Raw genomic sequence first — 24,996 nt, forward strand, 5'->3', positions numbered from 1 at the left:
GTTAAATCGTGAATTTAAAATTACAAGAAGAAAACGAATCAATTTGAATTATTCATTTAGTTATGTGTTCATTGGGTAATTCGTAGCAGATAATTGACAAAAGCAGAAAATAAGAAAAAAAAATTTAAAGCATCGAAAGTTGCGTCTCCGAACGGAGGTTGAAAACAACTTTGGAGCAACACCAGAATACAATAGAAACATTTTGATAACGATAGAAAAAGGTAATTCGATTTCGAATAAAAATTTTTTAGAAAAAATCTTAAAAAGAGCTACTTTAAGCGGGACCTCTCCAGAAAAAATAGGCTCAGAATAAGAAAAAACCAATTAAATCAGAGAAGAAATGTGTTACGCGCGCATGGTATCGGGTAGCCAGTTTGAAGAATGCGGGAATTTCGAAATAGAATGGGAACGATTAAGCTAGATTTGCGAAGTTTCGGATAATATTTCGAATTTTGAAAAAAAAATATTGAGGGGTGTCGTTCGCAATTTAAACCATAAAACAGGGGAAGTAAAAGTAGATAAAAAGAAACACAACGACTTTTAGGATGGGAATGGGTGGGTGGAGAAAATTAGAAAATAATAGAAAAAATATTCGATAATGATGAAAAGAATTATTGGGTGGTCTCCTGACGAACTTCAATCTTTTCAACAACCATATCTGGATTCATTTGGGTGGCTTCGAGAATCGCTTGGGAGAGCTCCTGCAATATAATAAATTCGATTTTTTGAAACTTTTTTGGAAAATTTTTGGGGTTAAGTTCTAAACTATGGGTTGTCAATTTTTCAACTTTTTTGAAATCAGTTTTTGATTGTACATTGCCGAATTTGCCGGAAAAACGCCAATTGCCGAAAATTAAATTGTGGTTTTGCACTTTTTTTTTTTTTTTTTTTTGGAAATTTCAGAATTTCAATTTTATTCGGCAATGTGTAAATTGTACGCATCCTATGAGTGTACCTACATCTATTTTGAAAAGTAAGCAAATTCTATGAAAATATCTTTTAAAAAATTCAAAAAAGCACAGTTTTGAGTGTTTCCGTCTTGTAAAAACTCAGTCTAAACATTCCGGCAAACGGCAAATCGGTAATTTGCCGGAATTGAAAATTTCCGGCAAGTCGGCAAACCGGCAAAATGCCGGAATTACAGCCCACCTCTTTTCTTCGAGGACTACTCGAGCTGTTAAACACTAGTTTTTAAATTTAATTTTTTTTCTTTAAAAAATTGAGTTTCAATTTGAGATTTTTCAGAAAATACATATAAAAAAATTTAGTTTTTTTTCTTTCCATAATCACATTTTTTTAAAATCGGCAAAAATTAAATTTAATTAAAAATAAATTTTGAAACATTTTTGTCCCTTTTTTTTTCAAAAAATCCTGGATCACAAAATCGAATTAAAAAAAAAAAAAAAAACTCACTGCATCATGATCAATATCGCCATCAGAGTGAATGGTGACACGATGCTCAACGTGTGTCTCAACAATTCCGTCTTTTTCCGTCTTGTAGGTGATAGTTTCGATCGTTCGATTGCCCTGAGTCACACTTTTCGATGAGACGTACTCGCCGAGACCCTGAAAGTAAAATTCGAAAAAATTAAATGTTTTATCTAAAAACTTTCGAAAAACAGGGAAAAAATAAATTAGAACTTCTCATTGCAAAACTTATACCTAAACCTTTTCTACTAGCTTCAATTGTCAAAGGTTTGAAAAATCCCTGATTTTCAGATCAGAAGAACAATTTCCCAACTTAAAGGACCACTAAGGACTCGGACGATTTTGAACGTATACACCATAAATGGGATGAAATGAACGAATTTCGTAATGTAACTTCACAAAACTTTTTCGAAAATTTTTTATGGCAGGCCTAATTTTCGCAACAAAAAAAAACAGCCAAATTGTGTCTCAATTAACGAATTTATTTGAGATAAATTACCAAAATATGAAATGAAGGGTGATAACATCAGAAAAGTTAAATTCCAGTGGCTGCGACAAAGAAAAGTGGACAAAATTTGGCTCTTTTGTTTTGAAATTTTGACCCGCCATATAATTTTTTCCGGGAAGTCTCATTACGAAAGTTGGTAGTTTTGGACCAGTTTTAGCCTATTTAAGCAAAATACCCAGAGACTCTACTCCACCTTTAAGTTAGGTAATTCAAATTTTTATTCTTATTTTTCAAAAGCTCTCACCTCCTCAGCCCATCCAGGTGGCGCGGAATTCTCTCCGCCTTGTGCCTCGTAGGTCATTGTTCTGGTCTGAGTCTCCACGATTCCACCATTTTCACCACCACCATTTTGCACATCAGAAGAAGTCGACGAAGAAGCCTTTTGTCCGAGTGGTGTCAGCTGTTCGCGACTTCTTTCCACGTCGACGACGCCCACTGGAACTTGATCTCCGTCGACAATGTAGTTTTGGAAGGATTGCGTTTGAACCGTGTGCTTCACTTGAGACGACTTCACTGTTCGCCTGGAAATTTGAGAAGATAATTTGCTAGTCTTTTTGGAATTTTTCTAATTTTTTTTTTGAAGTGATCATTCGACCTTTAAAAGTGATGTAGCCGTTTAATTGAAATGATCTAAAATTAGTTAAAATTTAATAGTCTTATTAATGTTGCAGCGACTGGAAGCTTTTTTATTTGAAATCACCGTCCAATTTTGGGTGTACCAGTTAGATATATTGGGGTTTCAAATTGATTTAGGTATTTTAAAGTCGACGGACAAAGAGATTTGGTTTAAAAAAATTTTAAATCTCTTTGTCCATCGGCTTCAAAATACCTAAATCGAGTTGAAAACCCAATATAACCAACTGGTATTCTCAAAATTAGACAATTATTTGAAACATTTGTTTCCGGCCGCTGCAACATGGAAATGTCGGCCAAATTCCAACATTTAATAACTTTAGGTCATTTTTTGTGCAGCCATGACTTTTTTTTAGAGAAGTTTTCAAAAAGTTTCATTTTGAAATTCGGTGTTTTCAGACAATTTCAAGTCTAATGAAGCAATTTAAAAAATTCGGCTACATTCAATATTAAAACAAAAAATACAGAAAAAAAGTTATTTTTAAACATTTTTCACTTTAAAAATGCATTTTCCCATTGAAATTTCTTTAGAAACTCACGTGATCTGCCGTCCGTTCTCATCAGTGTACACTTCAACTTGCTCCGGAAGATCGCTTGTCTCTTGCCACGTAGACACCGTTGTATAGGGTTGGCCGCTCTCCTGAAAATTAGAAAAATTGTTAAGAATCCGTCTTGCTGTGTCTGTGTGGACTGAGCCAAATGAAAATTCAAATGAAAATTCGAATCAAAAATGAAAAGAAAAACAACTGATTGAGCAGCAGTCGGCCAATGGAAAGCAGAGAGATAAAAATAATTTTTTTTAGATTTCACGTGGTGTCAGAGTGCCTCATTTAGGTTTGACTTACGTACCCATAGAAAAAATGCGGGAGTTGAGATGCAGAGTTCTCAACTGGTTTTGTGCTGATGTCAAATTTTGTTGGGAGAAAAATTCCCTCATTTTTTGTAGATCGAACCGTAATGGGACAGCGTGACACCACGCGACATTTCAAATTAATAGTAAGAAAAATATTAGAAAAGTATGCCTTCTCGTTTGAAAATCAACTAATAGTAATAATGATATGAGAACTGAAACAAAAATCAAATTCTGCTCTGCTCGACCAATCATTTTTATACATTCTTCTTCGAAATTCCATTTTAGTCACACATTCGGTTTTTTATGACTCTCAGACGACATTTGAAGCTTCACAGAAGTAGGGACACGAATGGTCATTGGATAGATTCAATTAAGCCACGCTTTGAAAAGGGGGTTTATAGTGCTTTTCTGTGCAAATGTGTCCCCCCTATCGACGAGGGGTGCTGGAAGACAAGCGGTGCGGAAGAATGTGCGGAAATGGTGGGTTATAGAAAACATGTTCATGAGATAAGCGAACATTAACTCCTTCGCTTTGCATTAAAGAGCGAAAAACGAAAAGAAATCAAAATAGGAGTACACGAGGTTGACACTGAGACAACTTTGAACAGCATCAACGAACAACAATAGGCAAAACACACGCACACAAAAACCTGACAACTGAAAAATCACTCAAAATATATCAAATCAGAAGGCGTTCAGCAGAATAACCGTGATGGTAGTAGAAGTAGTAGTAGTAGCTTGCAAACCCAATCAGCAGATAGAGAGAACAATAGACATCAGAATGAGCTGACTCATATATTCTTAATACCTCGAAAGAGACCGGTAGAGGCGCGTTGGCGCGCACAGTGAAAGTGCGCTCGGCGTGTTCCAACCGTGGCGAGCTGGCGTTCAGGCGTTCGGCTCGTTGAATTGTTGCCATCAGCGACTAGAAGAAGATGAGAAATCAAAACACTGGGGTAGGAAAAAATTGGGAGATAGAGGGAAACCCCGTAAAAATAAAATTGGGAAATGACACTTAGAAAACTTAAGAACAATCTAGAAAATTCGGGAAGAAAAAATATTGAAATCACCTAAAAAACGAGAATATGCATGTCTCGAGAGACGTGTGGGTGCGTTCGGTGTAATTGTAAAAAAAATTGTGAAAGGAAAGAAAACTAAAGGAGAATTAAGAAAGTTCGGAAAAATCACGCCCACACACTCTCTAACATAGGATGGAAGAACATTTTGTGATGATCTAAATACGAATTCTGCTACCAATTTCATATGGGAAACTTGACAAAGAAAAGTCATCACAAAACCGTCTTCCACTCTTCGAAACTAATCGAACCATGCAATTTTCTACAATTTCATCACTAAAAATCCTAAGTACATATCCCCCGAGAGGTCTCCTTCTCGATACGAACCGGATCATTCGGGTTGAACCCCGACGTATAACCATCACCAGTGAGTCGGAATTGCTGTTCACGTGTCTCATGCCGCACTTCTTTTGTGTTCTTCAACTCTTTCGGCCTCTCCGAGCTGGTTACCACTACCGTAACCTCATTCATCGGCTCGTCGACCCGTCGCCCAGGCGACTTGTGTGTACGGTGCTCCGGTTTTTTCGGAGGTAACTGATCTTCATGAGGAGAGGTGGGAGCATGCTTAAACTATTCGTGTGAAATGTGTATGTATGTGTGTATGTATGTATGTATGTGTATATCATGCAAAAATTAGAATTCAAAAAATACAATTTTGTCAATCTGAAAACCAGGGTCGGGAAAAAGTAACGCAAAAACTGCAAATTGGATTAAAAATTGAAATTTTGATATTTTTTCAAACATATGAAGTCCCTAAATTTTCACGTACCGGCTCAAACTCAACAATAGCGAATTCTCGCTTCTCGTCATGCTCGCTGTCCGATGTCTCACCACTCGTCTCGTTTTCACCCTTCTTTCTCTTCTTCTTGTCTTTCTTGTTGCTCTTGTCACGCTGAAAATAATGATTTGTTAAAGATTCTAGAAAAATTCTAAAATTTGTCGAAAAAGTAATTATTTTCTTTCTGTCTTGAGAGTTTAGACAAACACACGCAGTAAGAATTTGGGGTCAGTTGACACAATCTTCGAGAGCGCGGCTTTTCACACAAATAGATTGGGATGGATAGGTTGAGGGGAAGCGGTTGCAAATGTCAATAGAAAAAGGCGCAAACGTTTACTACATGATGGAGTGAGATTTTAATAATATTAATTAGTTTTTTCTTCAAAATGGAAAATAGGTTTTGTTGCAAGTGTTCATTCGCATTGTAAACTGAACCTATTTTAAAAGTTTTTCCAAAAAAACTGTCTTCACTTTTGCAGCTCAATGTCCGCCACATTTATCTAAGCATGTTGTCTTTAAACAAAAAACGCCTCTTCCCTTGCCTTCTCCTGCCAATGTCTCAGCTATATATTCCCTACAGAGTTCCATGTGTGTGTGCCTATGGACTCATCACAAAACACACGCATAGAGACAGATTCTCAAAAAGGCACAAAGATAGCAGCATTGGAAAAAAGAAGAAGAAGCGTTTGAAAAGAATGGGGGCACAGCAGTGTATTATTGAGATGCGCCAGAGGGGGAGGCAGCAAGCGAAATTTCCTTTATTTTAGTTTTAACCAACTAAACTAGACGATTTTTGAGTAGTACAACACCAGAAAATCGCTGAATGAGGGGAAATGATCTAACTTCATTAACGTTTTCGGTTGAGAACCCTATTAGCTTCCACTTTGGTTGAAGATTGTAGAAAAAAATCAAAAATCTACCTCAAGCACATTATCTACACACAAATTGTTGTTTTTCAATAATAGCAAGGAAATATTTGAGCAAAAAAACTCACCTTGAATCCGAGTCTTGCCAAGAACGACATTTTCTCGGGTTGTGGTGACATATGCAAAGGTGTCCACGAGAAGTGATGTATTCCTGTTTCGTCTTCAGATACCGAAGCGGCAAAAGAGGGCAACACTAGGGAATGGCTTGTGGTGTTGGTAGAGCTGTTGGCACCAGAGTCTGCTGCAGCAGCACTGGTGGAGGCACCAGAGAAAACAGCGGTGGCAGTTGAGAGGTAGGCGTGGCTTCGTGCGTTGGTCTCTTGGAGCACATATACCGGCTCCAAGTGTACTTCCGCACGCCGTTCATGTCGAATTTCCACGTAACAATCGCCTCCATATGTGTATCCTTCGATTCTGGCAGGACGTGGCACATCATAAGTAAGAGATGATGGAATGTAGCTGACGGTGCTGATGTTTCCTTGTGCTTCCGATTGAGTTGATCTAACAAGTTCCGCCTCCCGAAGTGGCTCTTCTTTCGTCGCCTTTTCGAAACGATCAGATTTTTCAGGCGTCTTTTTCATTGGCAGAACTCTAGCAATCAACTTGATATCTTTTTGATCTTTCTGATCCTTTCTCTTTCGCTTCGGTTCATCCATATCCTTAGACGCCCTAGAGTTTCTGTTCTTGAGAAGATTCCAAATGAGTCCACCGGATGATCCAGAGTGATAGACTCTTGCGAATCTTCCAATTGGCACTTCATCGACTTCTTTGCACAGTGCAGTCTTTTCAAGAATGCCAGAATATTGGACAGCAGGGAACGAGTAGAAAACGGGGTGCAATTTGTGCGCTGCAACTTCGTCTTCGTCACCAGCATGACGAATGCGTGCGATCAGGCGATACTTCCGGGCATGTTGGTCTGAGGAACCGTGCACTGGAATCGATAATGGAATGTTCTCTAGGTCCAAGTCTCGGTCAGTAGTCTCTAATGGACCGGAATATAAAGTGGACGGGTAAGATAAAACTCGCTTTTGTCCACCACGAAGGAAACTGAAACGCGATTTAGGTGGCACATTCTCTTGATCATCATCTTTCTCTGGCTCCGCCGAGATTTTTGCTTTTCTCTGTCTTTTCTCCACTCTGATTGATTCTCCATGATGGTAAACGTTTGAGTATACAGAAATAGGAGTTTCCTCAACGTCCACTGATTTCGAGGTCTCTTCTAGAGGTCCGTCGTATGATGTGGAAGCAAATCCGTAGGTGTCTGGATTTTCCACAGTTTCTTCGTCTCCTTCGTGACGAATTCGAGCAATTAAGTGATATCGTTTTGGTTCAACAGTTCTCTCCGACGATTTCTCTGAAGGCTTCTCTTGAGACTTTCTCGGTGAGTATGTTGGGAATTCTCTAGACTGAAGTGGTACGTGTTCTAATGATTCCACTCGTCCTGTAACATCAATTGGACCTTCGAAAGTAGGCGAAACCTCTGGATAACCGCTACTTTTAGGAGATGCCTTGCTGAAGAATCTGAATCTGAAACCTTTGTCCTTATCGTCTTTCTTTGGAGAGCCTGAATCTGACGCTTCTTGTTGAGGTAGAACACGAGCAACAAGTCGTGAAGTTTTTGGTTCTTCCAATTCAGTTCGATCTTTACTCTTCTTCTGTTTATTATCAATTTTATATGATAATCCATCATGATAAACCTGGGAGTGATCGTGAATGGCAGCATGTTCCAGTTCAGAACTTCGAGAAATTTCATTGAGCGATCCAGTATAAACGTCTGAACTAAATCCATATGCTTCTGGCTTATCGGCAAAATCTTCTTCCCCTTCGTGCCGGAATCTGTATATTACTGTGTACTTCTTCCGTTCTTCGTCTGCTTTATCCACTTTCTTGACAGGTGTAAACTTTGGTGAGTACGGTGGAACTGAGCCATGCAGATACGGCATCACCTCAAGCTCATCAGATCTACTGGTCAGGTCAACCGGCCCGTCGTACTGTGGTGAACATTCCGGGAACTCGGAATCTGGAGACGTTGGCGATTTTTTGCCGATGCTCAGGAAACGAAGCCGGAATGGTTTAACAGGTGTAGATTCTGCCGGGATTACATCGACCTCTTCAGGTTCCTCGGAGCTTGAAGCGACACGTGTTAAAAGTCTGATTTCGTGGACTTCAGATTCGATTGGTTCTGGAGAAAGTCCCTTTTTCGTATTTCGAACAGGTTTGGGTGGCTTGATATTCTTTTCAGCTTTCCACGACTCTCCGTTATGATAAACTTGAGAATGATCTGATATTGGATCTTGAGCGAGTTCCACTACAGGGCGAATATCATCAAGCGGACCTTCATACACTTCTGTAACAAATTTGTAGGCATCAGGTTTTTCGATTTCATCTTCATCTCCTTCGTGTCTCCATCTTGCAATAAGGCGATAGAATCTGTTGGGCTGAGAACTTTCAGGATGTTGAGCAGACACTTCTTGTTTGGGATGGTATTCCGGAACGCTTCTCACTTCAATAGGAGTATTCTCCACTTCAGCTGCACGACCAGTTACATCCAGGTTACCTTCATACAACGGAGAAATCTCTGGATATCCACGTTGTTTCGACTGTCGATGGAACATGCTAAATGAAGGAGCTCTCGATCGATCTTTCACAGGGGAAAGTTTCTCAGAAATTTCGGAATCTTCGACATGCTCTAACGGTTGAATGCGAGCAACAAGCTTGATCTCGGAGGGTTCCACACGTTCAGGACTTGGTGTCTTAATTCTTTTCTCCTTGGAACTCCGTTTTTCGAGTTTCCCGGACTCACCATTGTGATAGACTTGTGAGTGATCAAGTATTGGTGTCAGTTCAAGCTCTCCGATTGGTCGCATGTTATCGTAGGGGCCTTCATAAATTTCAGAAGATAATATGTATCCTTCAGGTTTTTCAACAACATCCTCATCTCCTTCATGCCTCCATCTTGAGAACCAATGGAATCGTGATGGTTTTTTAATCACTTTTTCATGTGATGGATCAAAAGCTTCAATTGTAATAGATGTAGATGAAGCTTCAAAAGCAGGGTGTTCTCCGTGTTCAAACGAAGTTCCTTCAAGATCATGAGTACGATCCGTGGTGTCGAGTTCTCCAGTGTAGGCTTCAGACGTTTCGGGATATCCAGTGGTTTTGGTAGTCTTGGTGGTTTTGCTGAAGAATCCGAAAGTTGGAAGTTTCGACTTCGAGTCTCCCTTCTTCTCTTTTGTCTCCTTGACAACCGGTACATCAACAATCTCAGCTTCAGGCTCAGTTCGAACACGAGCAATCAGACGAATTTCCTTCTTTTCTGGTTCAGCTGGAACATCCACCTTCTCTTTCTTTGGAGATTTCACCTTCTTCTGCTTCTTTTCAAGAGTAGCAACTGGGGAGGCATGCTTTTCGATTCTTGACGAATCACCATGGTGGTAGACATTGGCGTGATCTGCGATCGGAGTATGATCAAGATCAGTCTCACGAGAAATCTCATCCAATGGTCCATCGTACAAGGTTGTAGCGATTTGGTATGGATCTGGCTTTTCAACAACATCCTCATCTCCTTCATGTCGGAATCGAGCAATCAAGCGATAACGTTTCTTCTCTGGCTCGGCTGGAGTTTCGATGGCCTCGATCACAGTCTGCTTGGGTGAGTAAGCAGGATGTTCTCCGTGTTCAAACGAAGTTCCTTCAAGATCATGAGTACGATCCGTGGTGTCGAGTTCTCCAGTGTAGGCTTCAGACGTTTCGGGATATCCAGTGGTTTTGGTAGTCTTGGTGGTTTTGCTGAAGAATCCGAAAGTTGGAAGTTTCGACTTCGAGTCTCCCTTCTTCTCTTTTGTCTCCTTGACAACCGGTACATCAACAATCTCAGCTTCAGGCTCAGTTCGAACACGAGCAATCAGACGAATTTCCTTCTTTTCTGGTTCAGCTGGAACATCCACCTTCTCTTTCTTTGGAGATTTCACCTTCTTCTGCTTCTTTTCAAGAGTAGCAACTGGGGAGGCATGCTTTTCGATTCTTGACGAATCACCATGGTGGTAGACATTGGCGTGATCTGCGATCGGAGTATGATCAAGATCAGTCTCACGAGAAATCTCATCCAATGGTCCATCGTACAAGGTTGTAGCGATTTGGTATGGATCTGGCTTTTCAACAACATCCTCATCTCCTTCATGTCGGAATCGAGCAATCAAGCGATAACGTTTCTTCTCTGGCTCGGCTGGAGTTTCGATGGTCTCGATCACAGTCTGCTTGGGTGAGTAAGCAGGATGTTCTCCGTGTTCAAACGAAGTTCCTTCAAGATCATGAATACGATCAGTGGTGTCGAGTTCTCCAGTGTAGGCTTCAGACGTTTCGGGATATCCAGTGGTTTTGGTAGTCTTGGTGGTTTTGCTGAAGAATCCGAAAGTTGGAAGTTTCGACTTCGAGTCTCCCTTCTTCTCTTTTGTCTCCTTGACAACCGGTACATCAACAATCTCAGCTTCAGGCTCAGTTCGAACACGAGCAATCAGACGAATTTCCTTCTTTTCTGGTTCAGCTGGAACATCCACCTTCTCTTTCTTTGGAGATTTCACCTTCTTCTGCTTCTTTTCAGGAGTAGCAACTGGGGAGGCATGCTTTTCGATTCTTGACGAATCACCATGGTGGTAGACATTGGCGTGATCTGCGATCGGAGTATGATCAAGATCAGTCTCACGAGAAATCTCATCCAATGGTCCATCGTACAAGGTTGTAGCGATTTGGTATGGATCTGGCTTTTCAACAACATCCTCATCTCCTTCATGTCGGAATCGAGCAATCAAGCGATAACGTTTCTTCTCTGGCTCGGCTGGAGTTTCGATGGCCTCGATCACAGTCTGCTTGGGTGAGTAAGCAGGATGTTCTCCGTGTTCAAACGAAGTTCCTTCAAGATCATGAATACGATCAGTGGTGTCGAGTTCTCCAGTGTAGGCTTCAGACGTTTCGGGATATCCAGTGGTTTTGGTAGTCTTGGTGGTTTTGCTGAAGAATCCGAAAGTTGGAAGTTTCGACTTCGAGTCTCCCTTCTTCTCTTTTGTCTCCTTGACAACCGGTACATCAACAATCTCAGCTTCAGGCTCAGTTCGAACACGAGCAATCAGACGAATTTCCTTCTTTTCTGGTTCAGCTGGAACATCCACCTTCTCTTTCTTTGGAGATTTCACCTTCTTCTGCTTCTTTTCAAGAGTAGCAACTGGGGAGGCATGCTTTTCGATTCTTGACGAATCACCATGGTGGTAGACATTGGCGTGATCTGCGATCGGAGCATGATCAAGATCAGTCTCACGAGAAATCTCATCCAATGGTCCATCGTACAAGGTTGTAGCGATTTGGTATGGATCTGGCTTTTCAACAACATCCTCATCTCCTTCATGTCGGAATCGAGCAATCAAGCGATAACGTTTCTTCTCTGGCTCGGCTGGAGTTTCGATGGCCTCGATCACAGTCTGCTTGGGTGAGTAAGCAGGATGTTCTCCGTGTTCAAACGAAGTTCCTTCAAGATCATGAGTACGATCCGTGGTGTCGAGTTCTCCAGTGTAGGCTTCAGACGTTTCGGGATATCCAGTGGTTTTGGTAGTCTTGGTGGTTTTGCTGAAGAATCCGAAAGTTGGAAGTTTCGACTTCGAGTCTCCCTTCTTCTCTTTTGTCTCCTTGACAACCGGTACATCAACAATCTCAGCTTCAGGCTCAGTTCGAACACGAGCAATCAGACGAATTTCCTTCTTTTCTGGTTCAGCTGGAACATCCACCTTCTCTTTCTTTGGAGATTTCACCTTCTTCTGCTTCTTTTCAAGAGTAGCAACTGGGGAGGCATGCTTTTCGATTCTTGACGAATCACCATGGTGGTAGACATTGGCGTGATCTGCGATCGGAGTATGATCAAGATCAGTCTCACGAGAAATCTCATCCAATGGTCCATCGTACAAGGTTGTAGCGATTTGGTATGGATCTGGCTTTTCAACAACATCCTCATCTCCTTCATGTCGGAATCGAGCAATCAAGCGATAACGTTTCTTCTCTGGCTCGGCTGGAGTTTCGATGGTCTCGATCACAGTCTGCTTGGGTGAGTAAGCAGGATGTTCTCCGTGTTCAAACGAAGTTCCTTCAAGATCATGAATACGATCAGTGGTGTCGAGTTCTCCAGTGTAGGCTTCAGACGTTTCGGGATATCCAGTGGTTTTGGTAGTCTTGGTGGTTTTGCTGAAGAATCCGAAAGTTGGAAGTTTCGACTTCGAGTCTCCCTTCTTCTCTTTTGTCTCCTTGACAACCGGTACATCAACAATCTCAGCTTCAGGCTCAGTTCGAACACGAGCAATCAGACGAATTTCCTTCTTTTCTGGTTCAGCTGGAACATCCACCTTCTCTTTCTTTGGAGATTTCACCTTCTTCTGCTTCTTTTCAAGAGTAGCAACTGGGGAGGCATGCTTTTCGATTCTTGACGAATCACCATGGTGGTAGACATTGGCGTGATCTGCGATCGGAGCATGATCAAGATCAGTCTCACGAGAAATCTCATCCAATGGTCCATCGTACAAGGTTGTAGCGATTTGGTATGGATCTGGCTTTTCAACAACATCCTCATCTCCTTCATGTCGGAATCGAGCAATCAAGCGATAACGTTTCTTCTCTGGCTCGGCTGGAGTTTCGATGGCCTCGATCACAGTCTGCTTGGGTGAGTAAGCAGGATGTTCTCCGTGTTCAAACGAAGTTCCTTCAAGATCATGAGTACGATCCGTGGTGTCGAGTTCTCCAGTGTAGGCTTCAGACGTTTCGGGATATCCAGTGGTTTTGGTAGTCTTGGTGGTTTTGCTGAAGAATCCGAAAGTTGGAAGTTTCGACTTCGAGTCTCCCTTCTTCTCTTTTGTCTCCTTGACAACCGGTACATCAACAATCTCAGCTTCAGGCTCAGTTCGAACACGAGCAATCAGACGAATTTCCTTCTTTTCTGGTTCAGCTGGAACATCCACCTTCTCTTTCTTTGGAGATTTCACCTTCTTCTGCTTCTTTTCAAGAGTAGCAACTGGGGAGGCATGCTTTTCGATTCTTGACGAATCACCATGGTGGTAGACATTGGCGTGATCTGCGATCGGAGTATGATCAAGATCAGTCTCACGAGAAATCTCATCCAATGGTCCATCGTACAAGGTTGTAGCGATTTGGTATGGATCTGGCTTTTCAACAACATCCTCATCTCCTTCATGTCGGAATCGAGCAATCAAGCGATAACGTTTCTTCTCTGGCTCGGCTGGAGTTTCGATGGTCTCGATCACAGTCTGCTTGGGTGAGTAAGCAGGATGTTCTCCGTGTTCAAACGAAGTTCCTTCAAGATCATGAATACGATCAGTGGTGTCGAGTTCTCCAGTGTAGGCTTCAGACGTTTCGGGATATCCAGTGGTTTTGGTAGTCTTGGTGGTTTTGCTGAAGAATCCGAAAGTTGGAAGTTTCGACTTCGAGTCTCCCTTCTTCTCTTTTGTCTCCTTGACAACCGGTACATCAACAATCTCAGCTTCAGGCTCAGTTCGAACACGAGCAATCAGACGAATTTCCTTCTTTTCTGGTTCAGCTGGAACATCCACCTTCTCTTTCTTTGGAGATTTCACCTTCTTCTGCTTCTTTTCAAGAGTAGCAACTGGGGAGGCATGCTTTTCGATTCTTGACGAATCACCATGGTGGTAGACATTGGCGTGATCTGCGATCGGAGCATGATCAAGATCAGTCTCACGAGAAATCTCATCCAATGGTCCATCGTACAAGGTTGTAGCGATTTGGTATGGATCTGGCTTTTCAACAACATCCTCATCTCCTTCATGTCGGAATCGAGCAATCAAGCGATAACGTTTCTTCTCTGGCTCGGCTGGAGTTTCGATGGTCTCGATCACAGTCTGCTTGGGTGAGTAAGCAGAATGTTCTCCGTGTTCAAACGAAGTTCCTTCAAGATCATGAATACGATCAGTGGTGTCGAGTTCTTCAGTGTAGGCTTCAGACGTTTCGGGATATCCAGTGGTTTTGGTAGTCTTGGTGGTTTTGCTGAAGAATCCGAAAGTTGGAAGTTTCGACTTCGAGTCTCCCTTCTTCTCTTTTGTCTCCTTGACAACCGGTACATCAACAATCTCAGCTTCAGGCTCAGTTCGAACACGAGCAATCAGACGAATTTCCTTCTTTTCTGGTTCAGCTGGAACATCCACCTTCTCTTTCTTTGGAGATTTCACCTTCTTCTGCTTCTTTTCAGGAGTAGCAACTGGGGAGGCATGCTTTTCGATTCTTGACGAATCACCATGGTGGTAGACATTGGCGTGATCTGCGATCGGAGTATGATCAAGATCAGTCTCACGAGAAATCTCATCCAATGGTCCATCGTACAAGGTTGTAGCGATTTGGTATGGATCTGGCTTTTCAACAACATCCTCATCTCCTTCATGTCGGAATCGAGCAATCAAGCGATAACGTTTCTTCTCTGGCTCGGCTGGAGTTTCGATGGCCTCGATCACAGTCTGCTTGGGTGAGTAAGCAGGATGTTCTCCGTGTTCAAACGAAGTTCCTTCAAGATCATGAGTACGATCCGTGGTGTCGAGTTCTCCAGTGTAGGCTTCAGACGTTTCGGGATATCCAGTGGTTTTGGTAGTCTTGGTGGTTTTGCTGAAGAATCCGAAAGTTGGAAGTTTCGACTTCGAGTCTCCCTTCTTCTCTTTTGTCTCCTTGACAACCGGTACATCAACAATCTCAGCTTCAGGCTCAGTTCGAACACGAGCAATCAGACGAATTTCCTTCTTTTCTGGTTCAGCTGGAACATCCACCTTCTCTTTCTTTGGAGATTTCACCTTCTTCTGCTTCTTTTCAAGAGTAGCAACTGGGGAGGCATGCTTTTCGATTCTTGACGAATCACCATGGTGGTAGACATTGGCGTGATCTGCGATCGGAGCATGATCAAGATCAGTCTCACGAGAAATCTCATCCAATGGTCCATCGTACAAGGTTGTAGCGATTTGGTATGGATCTGGCTTTTCAACAACATCCTCATCTCCTTCATGTCGGAATCGAGCAATCAAGCGATAACGTTTCTTCTCTGGCTCGGCTGGAGTTTCAATGGCCTCGATCACAGTCTGCTTGGGTGAGTAAGCAGGATGTTCTCCGTGTTCAAACGAAGTTCCTTCAAAATCATGAGTACGATCCGTGGTGTCGAGTTCTCCAGTGTAGGCTTCAGACGTTTCGGGATATCCAGTGGTTTTGGTAGTCTTGGTGGTTTTGCTGAAGAATCCGAAAGTTGGAAGTTTCGACTTCGAGTCTCCCTTCTTCTCTTTTGTCTCCTTGACAACCGGTACATCAACAATCTCAGCTTCAGGCTCAGTTCGAACACGAGCAATCAGACGAATTTCCTTCTTTTCTGGTTCAGCTGGAACATCCACCTTCTCTTTCTTTGGAGATTTCACCTTCTTCTGCTTCTTTTCAGGAGTAGCAACTGGGGAGGCATGCTTTTCGATTCTTGACGAATCACCATGGTGGTAGACATTGGAGTGCGCGGCAATAGTGACGTGCTGTAAATCGCGTTCTAATGATGTTGTTTCGAGCGGTCCGTCGTAGGAAGTAGATGGGAAACCGTAGGCTGCCGGAATATCTGTTTTGCTTTCACCATTGGAGTTTTCTGACGGTTGATATGCTTCGACATTCTTTGGCGAGTATGCGGGATGAGTTCCGTGCTGAAAAGGGTGTTGCTCGAGATCGCTAGTACGACCCGTAGTATCCAGGTCTCCAGTGAAAACGTTAGATTTTTCTGGGTATTCAGTACCTGCCGGTAATTTTGTGGGCCGGTTAAAGAATCCAAACACGGAGCTTCCCTCTTTCTTATGTTTCTTATGAGCAACTTCTTCGGTTTTACTCTCGATTCGGGCAATTAGTCGAACTTCTTTCTTTTTAGAAAGGTTAGCATCGTCTGCTCCCAGAGAGGAAATCTTAGATCTATCTTGTGACAAAGTGCTCTGTCTTTGGATACTCCACGATTTCCCGTGATGATAGACAGCAGCATGGGAACTAATAGGAATTTGATCGAGTTCTTTCTGACGATAAGTTTCTTCCAACATCCCGCTATGAGAATCAGTGACAAAGGAATACTTCTCTGGTTTCTCAACAACGTCTTCATCTCCTTCGTGGCGGATACGAGCAATCAGACGATATTTTTTCGGAACTTCTGGGCTTTCGACAGCCATTAGACGTTTCTTGTTTCCGCTGTCAGATTTTGATTCCACAGATGTGATGATCGTTTTGTCTTGCTTTGAAGAATACTGTTGCGATTTGTTGGAGTGTGAAAAAGTTGAAGGTTCAAGATCATCATCACGATGGGTAGCGTCAAGTTCTCCGGTAAACTGAGAAGTCGATTCAGGGTAACCAGATAATGTTTGAGAAGTTTTCTTAGTGAAAAATCCACCAAATCGGCTCCTTTTTTCTTGGCCTTCGAAAGACGCGTGATCTGTTTTATTGGAAGATGGAGGAATTTTCTGGTTGTTCTTTTTGCCTTTTCCTTTTTTCTCAACGATTCTTGTGGTTACCACTGTTGTTGGCGTGGCAGCTTCATTAGTAGACCTTGTCATTTCTTCAGTAGTATCAGTAAGATTTCCACTGCGATCAACACTAGCCGACAGACGAACTCTTCTATCAGCATCAGGAGATTCTCGACGAACTTTTGTTGACACAACTTGTTCCCGCTGAGAAATCGTTGCATTCAAATTCGATGAAGACTGACCATCTCGTCCATCTCTATTTGTTACAGCTAGTGGATGAACATGCGTAATTAAACGATATTGGGGAGTATCAGGTTTGTGAATCGAATCCCCATGATGATACCGGCGTGTATACTGCTGAATATTGGCTGGCTGAACTTCTCTGCTTAACTCAGTTCGATGAATTGGGTCACTAGCCAAAGAAGCTGAGAAGTAGTAATCCTTTGGATCTATTTGTTCCTTGATGTCCTCCTTTCCTGGATGACTCAATCGCTTTGCAAGATTCCGCCGACTAGCTCCAGAATGTCTAACATCGACATAGAATCTAATCGGTTGTTGATCCATTTCTCCATCAGGCTGCAAGTTGTCAACATGACTAACTCCATTTCGAGGGGTATAGTTTCCGAAACCGTAAGGCAGTTCTGGACGTTGTTGGCGTCGAGGACTCAGTCGATCATAGTGGCCTTCGTGATAAACATGCACAATTCTTTCAATCGGAATCTGCGGGAGCTCACTGTACGGATAAGTATTTGGAATCGGCTCATTTGGGTCTACAGGTTCATGGAAAGAAACTAGACGAACACTATCCCTAGACGCTTGAGAACTTCTTGCGTCCGACGCCCGACCAAACAGATTTCTGCGGGCACCCGAGTTCGATGGTCCAGTAGCTGAAGTTGAAGCTGTTTGCCTCATCTGAACATGATACTCGCCATGATGTTGTCCTTCAAAATAAACAGGACTAGTTGGACTCGTATATTCGGATGGAGGATAATAGGCGGATGACGGAGTTCTCAACGACGATCTTTCAGACATATAGTAGGCTGCCGACGAGTAGTTAGAGGAATCATCGCCGCGTGGTGAATACGACAACTCGTGAGGACTTTGCTGGTGATGACCAGAAGTGGAAACAACAAGAAGAGTCGAAGGCCTAGAATACTTGGCAAATGTGGCAGTTGATACCGCGTCATCGTCTTGTCTCGATGATGTGTAGGACTTCGGTGTCAAAGCGCGTCGGTATCTCTGAAAATATAGGAAGGTCAGAGATCGATACACACAAATAGCCACTACCAGACGCAAACTAAACCGAGGTTTTGTGGTGCACAACTAAACTACAAACTACAAAAAAGCTAGACGATCAAGACAGGAAGAACCTGGATGTCCGAATAGCCTCAAAACAGAAGAGAGCAAATATACACACACGATGACGATGATGTTGACTTCTCCGATACTATGTTACTACAACGAGGTCTCCAGAAGACCTTATGACGATGACGATGGCGATTAGCAGGAAACTCTCTAACGGGAGTGCGGAGAGAGAGAGGGGTTAGAGATAGAGAAAGAAACAATTGAATTTTGGAGAGAAAACACCATCGGGCACATAATTGAACGAGGGGAGCTATCTTAACCCCCTCTCCACGCCGTTACAATCATAATGAACTGTGGTAGTGTCATTTAGCTGGAAACTGTATAGGTATGCATATATTTAAAACTGAAAACTCTCGAATTTTCAGAATTACAACAAAATGAGAGAAAAGTTCACGCAGAAATAGAAGAGGGGACATTGCTATATATTGAAAATTGTACAGTTCTTTAGAAGAATAAGGGGAAGAACTATGAAGAAAAAAGTTGACGTTTTAGCGGAAAAGTTTGAAAATTTTTGAGTAGAAAGAAGAAACATGTGAATTTTGTGTTTGTGCTTGAGGGGTTTTCGGTGGTTTTTCTCCAAAATTTGAAAAGCAGTTATTGTGATGTGAGCGATAGAAAACACAAAAAAGCGCTCTAAAAAGCGTTTCATGCAAAATAATATTAGAACAAAAACATAGAAAAGCACACTGGAAACCAATTAAACTAACCTCAAATTGGCGCTGCTCCAATTCCGAATCCGTGAGATTGAGTGTTTGAAGTTTCTGATTCTCGGCTGCTGTAAATTCATTAATAATGTATTTCAACTATTGTAATCAAAAACTCACTTGCTATTGGTTGAGACATTGCAGATGGCGCTCTGTCCACTGTCGATGGTTTATCAAACATCTGCGAGGCAATCTTTGTCTGGAATTGAGTGCGTCCTTGATAGCGGAACCGCTGGGAGCCAAAGTTGAAGAATGATTTATGTGTCTTGTCTTCAGGTTGGATCAGTCTGAAATTAAAGATTTTATTTAATTTTAAGAAATAATTTTTTCAGACCCGTCGAAATTAAATTTAAACGACAGAGATAATTATTTAATCGTAATTTTGGAAAAGCATGTTCGACAATTCAACAAAACAAAAATCAATTTCAGTTAAACAGTTGAAAAAAAATTGATCCATCGAGCAGGAATTCGAAAATTAGAACAAAAATTATTTTTCGACTCCTGCAAGATGAAAAATCCGAAATTTTTAGATAATTTTAGGCAATCTTCACGTATTTTTTAAACTTCTCTTTTAGAAATTCAGTTTTTGAGATAAGTTATTCTCAAAAATTACCTAAAGAAAGTGTGATGTTCGACTGCACACTTCCAAGTCCTCTTTGCGGCGACATGGTTTGGCAACTTGAAGTACAATGTCTTCTCATTCTTCTCGACAGTCCCTGCCTTGAGCTTTATCGAGAAGTAAGTACGACGATATCCGATTTTGATAATATTCTGCCAGCTGAAGGAATGCGTCTTTTGCTCGTCTTGGTAAATGTTTATTCCGGCGGCACCGATTCCAACGTCCACAGGCTTCTTGTCCTTATCCTGAAAGATATTTTATAATTATAAAAACAAAGCTAATTTGGGCATTTTCGAATAGTTTTTACTCCTTTACAGGTGGAACAGAGTCAAAACATTTTGTGCTTTAAGTGACAGAAAACCCTAATGACCGAATATGACAAATTTTCATTCAAATTTAATAATAATTCGATTCAAACATCCAATGCGTTGACTGGCTAAATTTACCAGTTTTCCTGATTTTCTTTTTATTTTTAAGTTAAAACACCGTTTTTCAATTTGCCAAACACTTTTCAGTGAATAAAATTTGATCACCCTCAAGAAATTGGCGGAAATTTCAAAATTAGCTTAAAAATCACCAAGCTGATAAATTGAAAGAGAATACTTAACAAATTAATTATTTTAGACAAAAGTAAATACTACTATTTTTTTCATAAACCACTAAAAATATTTCTTCAAAATTAAGGACTTGAAGAATGAGCACTAAAAGAAGAAAATGATAGAAGTTTAGATGTTAATTTAAGAAAAAATATTTTCCTAGTGGAGTACTCGAGCAGGAACCTTTTTTTGTCGAAAAACATACGGAGATTGCCTTGAAAAGGTGGATTCCGTAGAGAGCCAGGTGCTTGCAGTGATCCAAAAATTGATTTTCAGCTTCAGAAGGCGTCTGTCCGCGCATCTCTCTGTGCAAATCGACAATCTTCTTGTATGTTTCCGGATTCGCTTGTGCTGATGGCACCAGCTTGGACGCCACAATGAACTGCTCGTAGGCATCCGTCATCTCTGCTGGAGCATCACCGAACTCGATTTGAGCGACAAACGATCCGAGAAGAGAATGTGTGTCGGCAGTAGCTGGAAGACGTCCGGTGAGGAGATCACGTCTGAGTTGAAGGAAGACGTAGTAGCGAGCGTGATCGTCGACGATCGTTGTAGGTGTGGTCGGGTAGAATTTGACCTCGAACGAGAATTCCCAAGGAAGACCTGCAAAATTTGACAGTTGGTTGAAAAATTGATTTAAAAAAGAAAATGAAATAGGTGGCCGCGGGAAACCTCTTACACGGCCATGTGTTGATTTACGCAGTTTTTGGTTGAAAATTGTTCGAGATTTCGATGTTTTTCAGACTAATTTTTTTTTTTGAAACAAAAATTCCAACTTTCAATATTTTCCGCTTTCGCTCTATAAAAAATCAGTAAACTTTTAAAAAAGACTCGATTTCAAAATTAAAATTATCAGATTTTTCGATTTTCTTTGAAATACACAGAAGATTTGAGAAAACTTTGCGAAAAATGTAGAAAAACTATTTTTCTTCGAGGAATACACGAGCTGCGTAAATCGACACGTGGCCGCGGGTTAGAGTTTTTTATTATATTTTTAAGGATAATATTCCTAGATTCTTGTAATTCATCAGGGAATTTACAAAAAAAAAGGAAAATTAATACAACTTTGGACATGAAATCGATTCAATTTCTTTTCCGAATAAGAGAAATATTTTTATTTACTTGAAACAGCTTTCCAAAAATTTCAAGGCAGTTTTTTTTTTTTGAAAAAGCGGGGGAAATTAGCTTTTTGTGAAGAAAATCCACATTTTTAACCAAAATTTTCTTTTTTTTCTCATTTTTACCTTTAATCTGTTTCGCAATATTCTTATCATTATATAGCCAATGTCGTGTTCCCTCATCTTTGTCGTAGAAGCACAGCGAGAAGTATTCGCGTTCCTCAATCGATAGATCTCGTGTCACTTGTCGGAAAAGTGCTTCTCCTTCCGAGTTTTTCTGTAAAAATTTAGAATTTAGCAGTTTTTCCGGTGAAATTCTTCAAAAACTTACATTAACCTCAAACTCCTTTTGAACTCCGTCGGGAAGAAGAACTTTTGCCAACTGCATTTTCGAATCTCGTGGCTGCTGGCTAGTCGTTGGGTGTTTCTGGTCTCCGGGATCTCTATCGGTACCCATTTGCTCTGAAATGTGGAGGAAATTAATAAAAATTAGAAAAAAAACTGCAACTTTCATTGAAAATAGAAGTTTTAAAAGTTTATAGAGCAAAAGAAAGTGTTAAAATTTGAATTGCCCGGCCGACAGGGAGGAGGGGGGGGAGTAATGCAAACGCGCTCTATTCGAAATGCCACATTTTGTTCTGTTTTTCTGCGAAAAAAAAAGACAGAAGGGATGAATTGGTGTTGTTGGGAGAAAAAGTAGCCAATGCCCGGCATAAAAAACGCAATAAATTCTGGGAGGCATAGTAGAGAAGGACAATAAAGAAAAATTACACCTTTTCTCCGGTACCCGCAGATTGTGGTGAGAAAACATGAAATATTAGGATCATTTGAAGGTGGAAATGAAAAAAGAAAGAGTATTGGAGAAAAACAGTGGAAGAGTTAACTAAATTTACATTCAAAGTTGAAGAATACTTTTTTTTTACTAGAAATAAATACGAATTCAAAATTTTGGCTTTGACGATTTTAATGGGAATTTATAACGTGAATTTTTACGTTTTTATCTTCTGAAAAACAAAAACAAATTTATAAATGCCAGAGAACGTGAAAAAGTGGAAAATGTGGATTCGCAGCGCGAATAACACTAATTTTTGAGAAATGAAGATTTCGTGTCGAAAGTTTGCAGGGAATAAGTTAATTTTTTAGCTTTTTAATTACTTTTTAATTAAAATACAATAAATGGTAGGAAAATAGAAAAAAATAGAGGAAAACATCGAAAAAACGGACAAAATTTGTCTACAGTAAACTTAAAGGCGCATAGTTATGTTCGAGTGGGTCTCGCCGCGACGAAAACGTTTATGGTGGAAATTTTTATTTTTTTCAGGAATTTATTAGTTTTTAACGATTTTCCTTGATTTTCGTTAGCTTTTCAATAAGTAATTCGTATTTTTTAGTTCAGGAAAAAATAGGAAAACATCGAGAAAAAATTAAAGTGATGATTACAAAAATTGCTCACGAAATCCCGAATAAATAGAAAATTGCTACCACAATTTTTTATCGTGGCGAGACCCAACCGAATACATTCTTGAGGCGTTTATTACACGTTTCTAAAAAGCTTGTGAACTTGATAAAGTGAAATCACGATTAGTATTTTTAATTAGAAGTTTTCGATAGAGTAATTTTCTCATTGTCAGTCATGTTGGTCGCTACAAGACCCAAAATACACATTATTGGCAAATATCACAATAAAAAATTGTTCACATAGTTTCAAAAGAATTCCAATATATCAAAACAGCAAAAAATAATGCTTACGGAGAGCTTCAATTGATAGCAGAGGTGCACACACAACTGTTGCTATTTCTGTGCTATTTGTTGCTCTCCTCTCTTATTCTCGCCACCGCCATCAGGATGAAGAAGACGAAACCAACAGGCGTTGTGTTGGCCACAAAACAGCAGAAAAAAAAAACAAAAACGTTTAGTTTATTACACTGTTTCATTCTATTCTTTTCATCTCAGTCAATCACAGTAGTGGGAATTCGGAGGCAGAAAAGATGAAGGCGAGAGAGGTGTTGCAATGAGACAATTTTTCGCAATAGCAAAGAAGAGAGAGAACAAACAGTTTTTATTGTTGAACCAGCTTGTAGATTGACAATGTTGCCGATGAGAGAATTATTGGAGGCAATTAATTTTTTGGAAAGTTTCCTTCCGCTGTTTCACAGACCTAGTTATGACTAGCTTTAGAGACAGTCAACATCGCCCCTCCTTGTTTGACCTTTGGAAATTAAAAATATTTGGCAATAGATAACAACTGCCAAATCTCAAAAATTGAGGAAATTATCGAATTATCGAAAATTTGAACGGCCCAGTTGTAATTGCCACCAACCACTGCTCCGAACTTCAAACTACCCAATGCAAAACCGTTACCAGAAGTGAAAAATGCCCAGCATTGCCAAAACAAAATTTCAAAACATCTCCAAACAGATGGTTCCTCTTGGTTCTGACACTATGCCCTTGGTCACCGTATGTCCGTCCCTCACAAAGAGCATAAAAATTGAGAAATAGTGCAAGACCTTCCAGATGCGCAGACATTTGTTGGCGCCCTCACTCCTTCATTCATCCAATCTATCGACCAAGGGCACCAGCGCTCAACGACACACACGGAAAACAGTGACAATGATGGAAAAAAGCGGACAGAATGACTGGTAGTTTCCAATATTTGGGCGGAGTTTGAGGGTAATTTTTGCTAGCGACGAAACGAGAGAATAGTGGAGTAAGGGAGAAAGAGAGATGCAGGAAGAGAAGGCCAAAAGGATTAGTGAACGTTCTTTTTTGTTCGAAAAATGTGTAGAAATTCAGTAGTGGAGAGGAAAATAAAGGAGAAAGCATGAGTCACAACATTCGAAACTTAATCTTTGGTTATTTGTGTTAATATTTATCAACTATACATGTTGCGATAGACGATTTCATTTTTGACTAGTTGCGAAAATTCTCGACTAGGGAGAGACCAAAGTCAAGCACAACTAAAGTATTTCAAGTGTATATTGATATTAACTCAGACAGCTTCATGTCATTGAAACACCACTTACAACGTTCCACGTGTACTCTAATTAGTGTCGGATATAAGTTTTACTGCGATAAGTAAATGTTATCAGAAATGTGGACTCACTATCAGAACCGCGCCAGGCCGGGACTTACCACTGTTTGCCTAGATGTCTTCTCAAGTTTCACTAAAAAGGCGTGAAAAGTTAGTCTACTCCGTTCCCGTTTTTCCCAAGAACCAGTCACAAACTAGTTCTAGACCACCCATCAATTTCTAAGATGCATATTTACATAAACTACTCACCGCTTCCTAAGGTTTCCGTACTCTCCATTGTGGAGATTCTTGCCAAAATGAATCAGGGGACAATTCTCGAATTTCAGAGAATATCCTGTTTAGTTAAAGAAGGAATCAGAATGGAAACCAACACGAATGGTTGCGGAATGATAGAATAAAATGAAAACTGTGTGTGATAGGAGGAGGAGATAGGCGGTGCAAATGGATGGATTTTAATGGGGGGTTTGATGATTGTTTTCTATTTGAAACATCAAGAAAAAACACGGATGAATCATTCAGGAATTTCAGCAAAATAATGAAAAATGGAACAATTTCTGGAAATCAGTACTAAATGCTAACCAAATATTTCGACAAAAAACGAATCGAAAAAATGATTCGCAGCGTATCATGGAAAATGGGGAAAAATGGGTGGGAAAATGAAAGGGAAAGTGTATGTATTTATGTGTATGTACGATGGAAGCGAGAAGCGAGAGGGTGCAAACAAAAACAACACCGTCAACGGCAGTAGAGGCCGGAAGCTGCAATAGAGAGTACTGATGCGGAATGAATTGAAGATGCTGATGAGGGGCAAAAAAGTGGGCGAAAATTGTTGCATTCTTAAGGT

The 24,996-nt window shown here is 40.7% G+C and overlaps 1 protein-coding gene and 2 non-coding genes across 6 annotated transcripts; 1 reads left to right on the forward strand and 2 right to left on the reverse strand.

Annotated features, from left to right (window-relative positions):
- Positions 1-38: 38 nt before the first annotated feature.
- Positions 39-24,538, reverse strand: frm-1 (Moesin/ezrin/radixin homolog 1; the record flags this gene model as incomplete). Of its 4 annotated transcripts, NM_061200.6 has the most annotated exons (14): positions 39-701; positions 1,414-1,566; positions 2,181-2,457; positions 3,109-3,209; positions 4,231-4,347; positions 4,826-5,062; positions 5,268-5,390; positions 6,271-17,958; positions 18,792-18,859; positions 18,909-19,075; positions 19,402-19,652; positions 20,209-20,606; positions 21,248-21,398; positions 21,453-21,578. In NM_061200.6, the coding sequence occupies 14 exons, from the start codon at positions 21,576-21,578 to the stop codon at positions 612-614; spliced, it is 13,947 nt and encodes a 4,648-aa protein (NP_493601.2). The 4 variants fall into 4 exon arrangements, with proteins under 4 accessions (NP_493601.2, NP_493600.2, NP_493599.2 ...); NM_001026695.4 differs by lacking the exons at positions 4,231-4,347; positions 4,826-5,062 and adding an exon at positions 24,402-24,538 and having other exon boundaries at positions 612-701; positions 21,453-21,583; NM_061199.6 differs by lacking the exons at positions 4,231-4,347; positions 4,826-5,062 and having other exon boundaries at positions 21,453-21,583.
- Positions 18,046-18,150, reverse strand: ZK270.4. The gene has a single exon (NR_101648.1). It is a non-coding gene; the product is annotated as an Unclassified non-coding RNA ZK270.4 (non-coding RNA).
- ZK270.3 lies at positions 20,779-21,000 on the forward strand. Its single transcript, NR_050764.1, has one exon. It is a non-coding gene; the product is annotated as an Unclassified non-coding RNA ZK270.3 (non-coding RNA).
- Positions 24,539-24,996: the final 458 nt, after the last annotated feature.

The sequence above is a fragment of the Caenorhabditis elegans genome, chromosome I (assembly GCF_000002985.6).
Source record: "Caenorhabditis elegans chromosome I".
Taxonomy (NCBI): domain Eukaryota; kingdom Metazoa; phylum Nematoda; class Chromadorea; order Rhabditida; family Rhabditidae; genus Caenorhabditis; species Caenorhabditis elegans.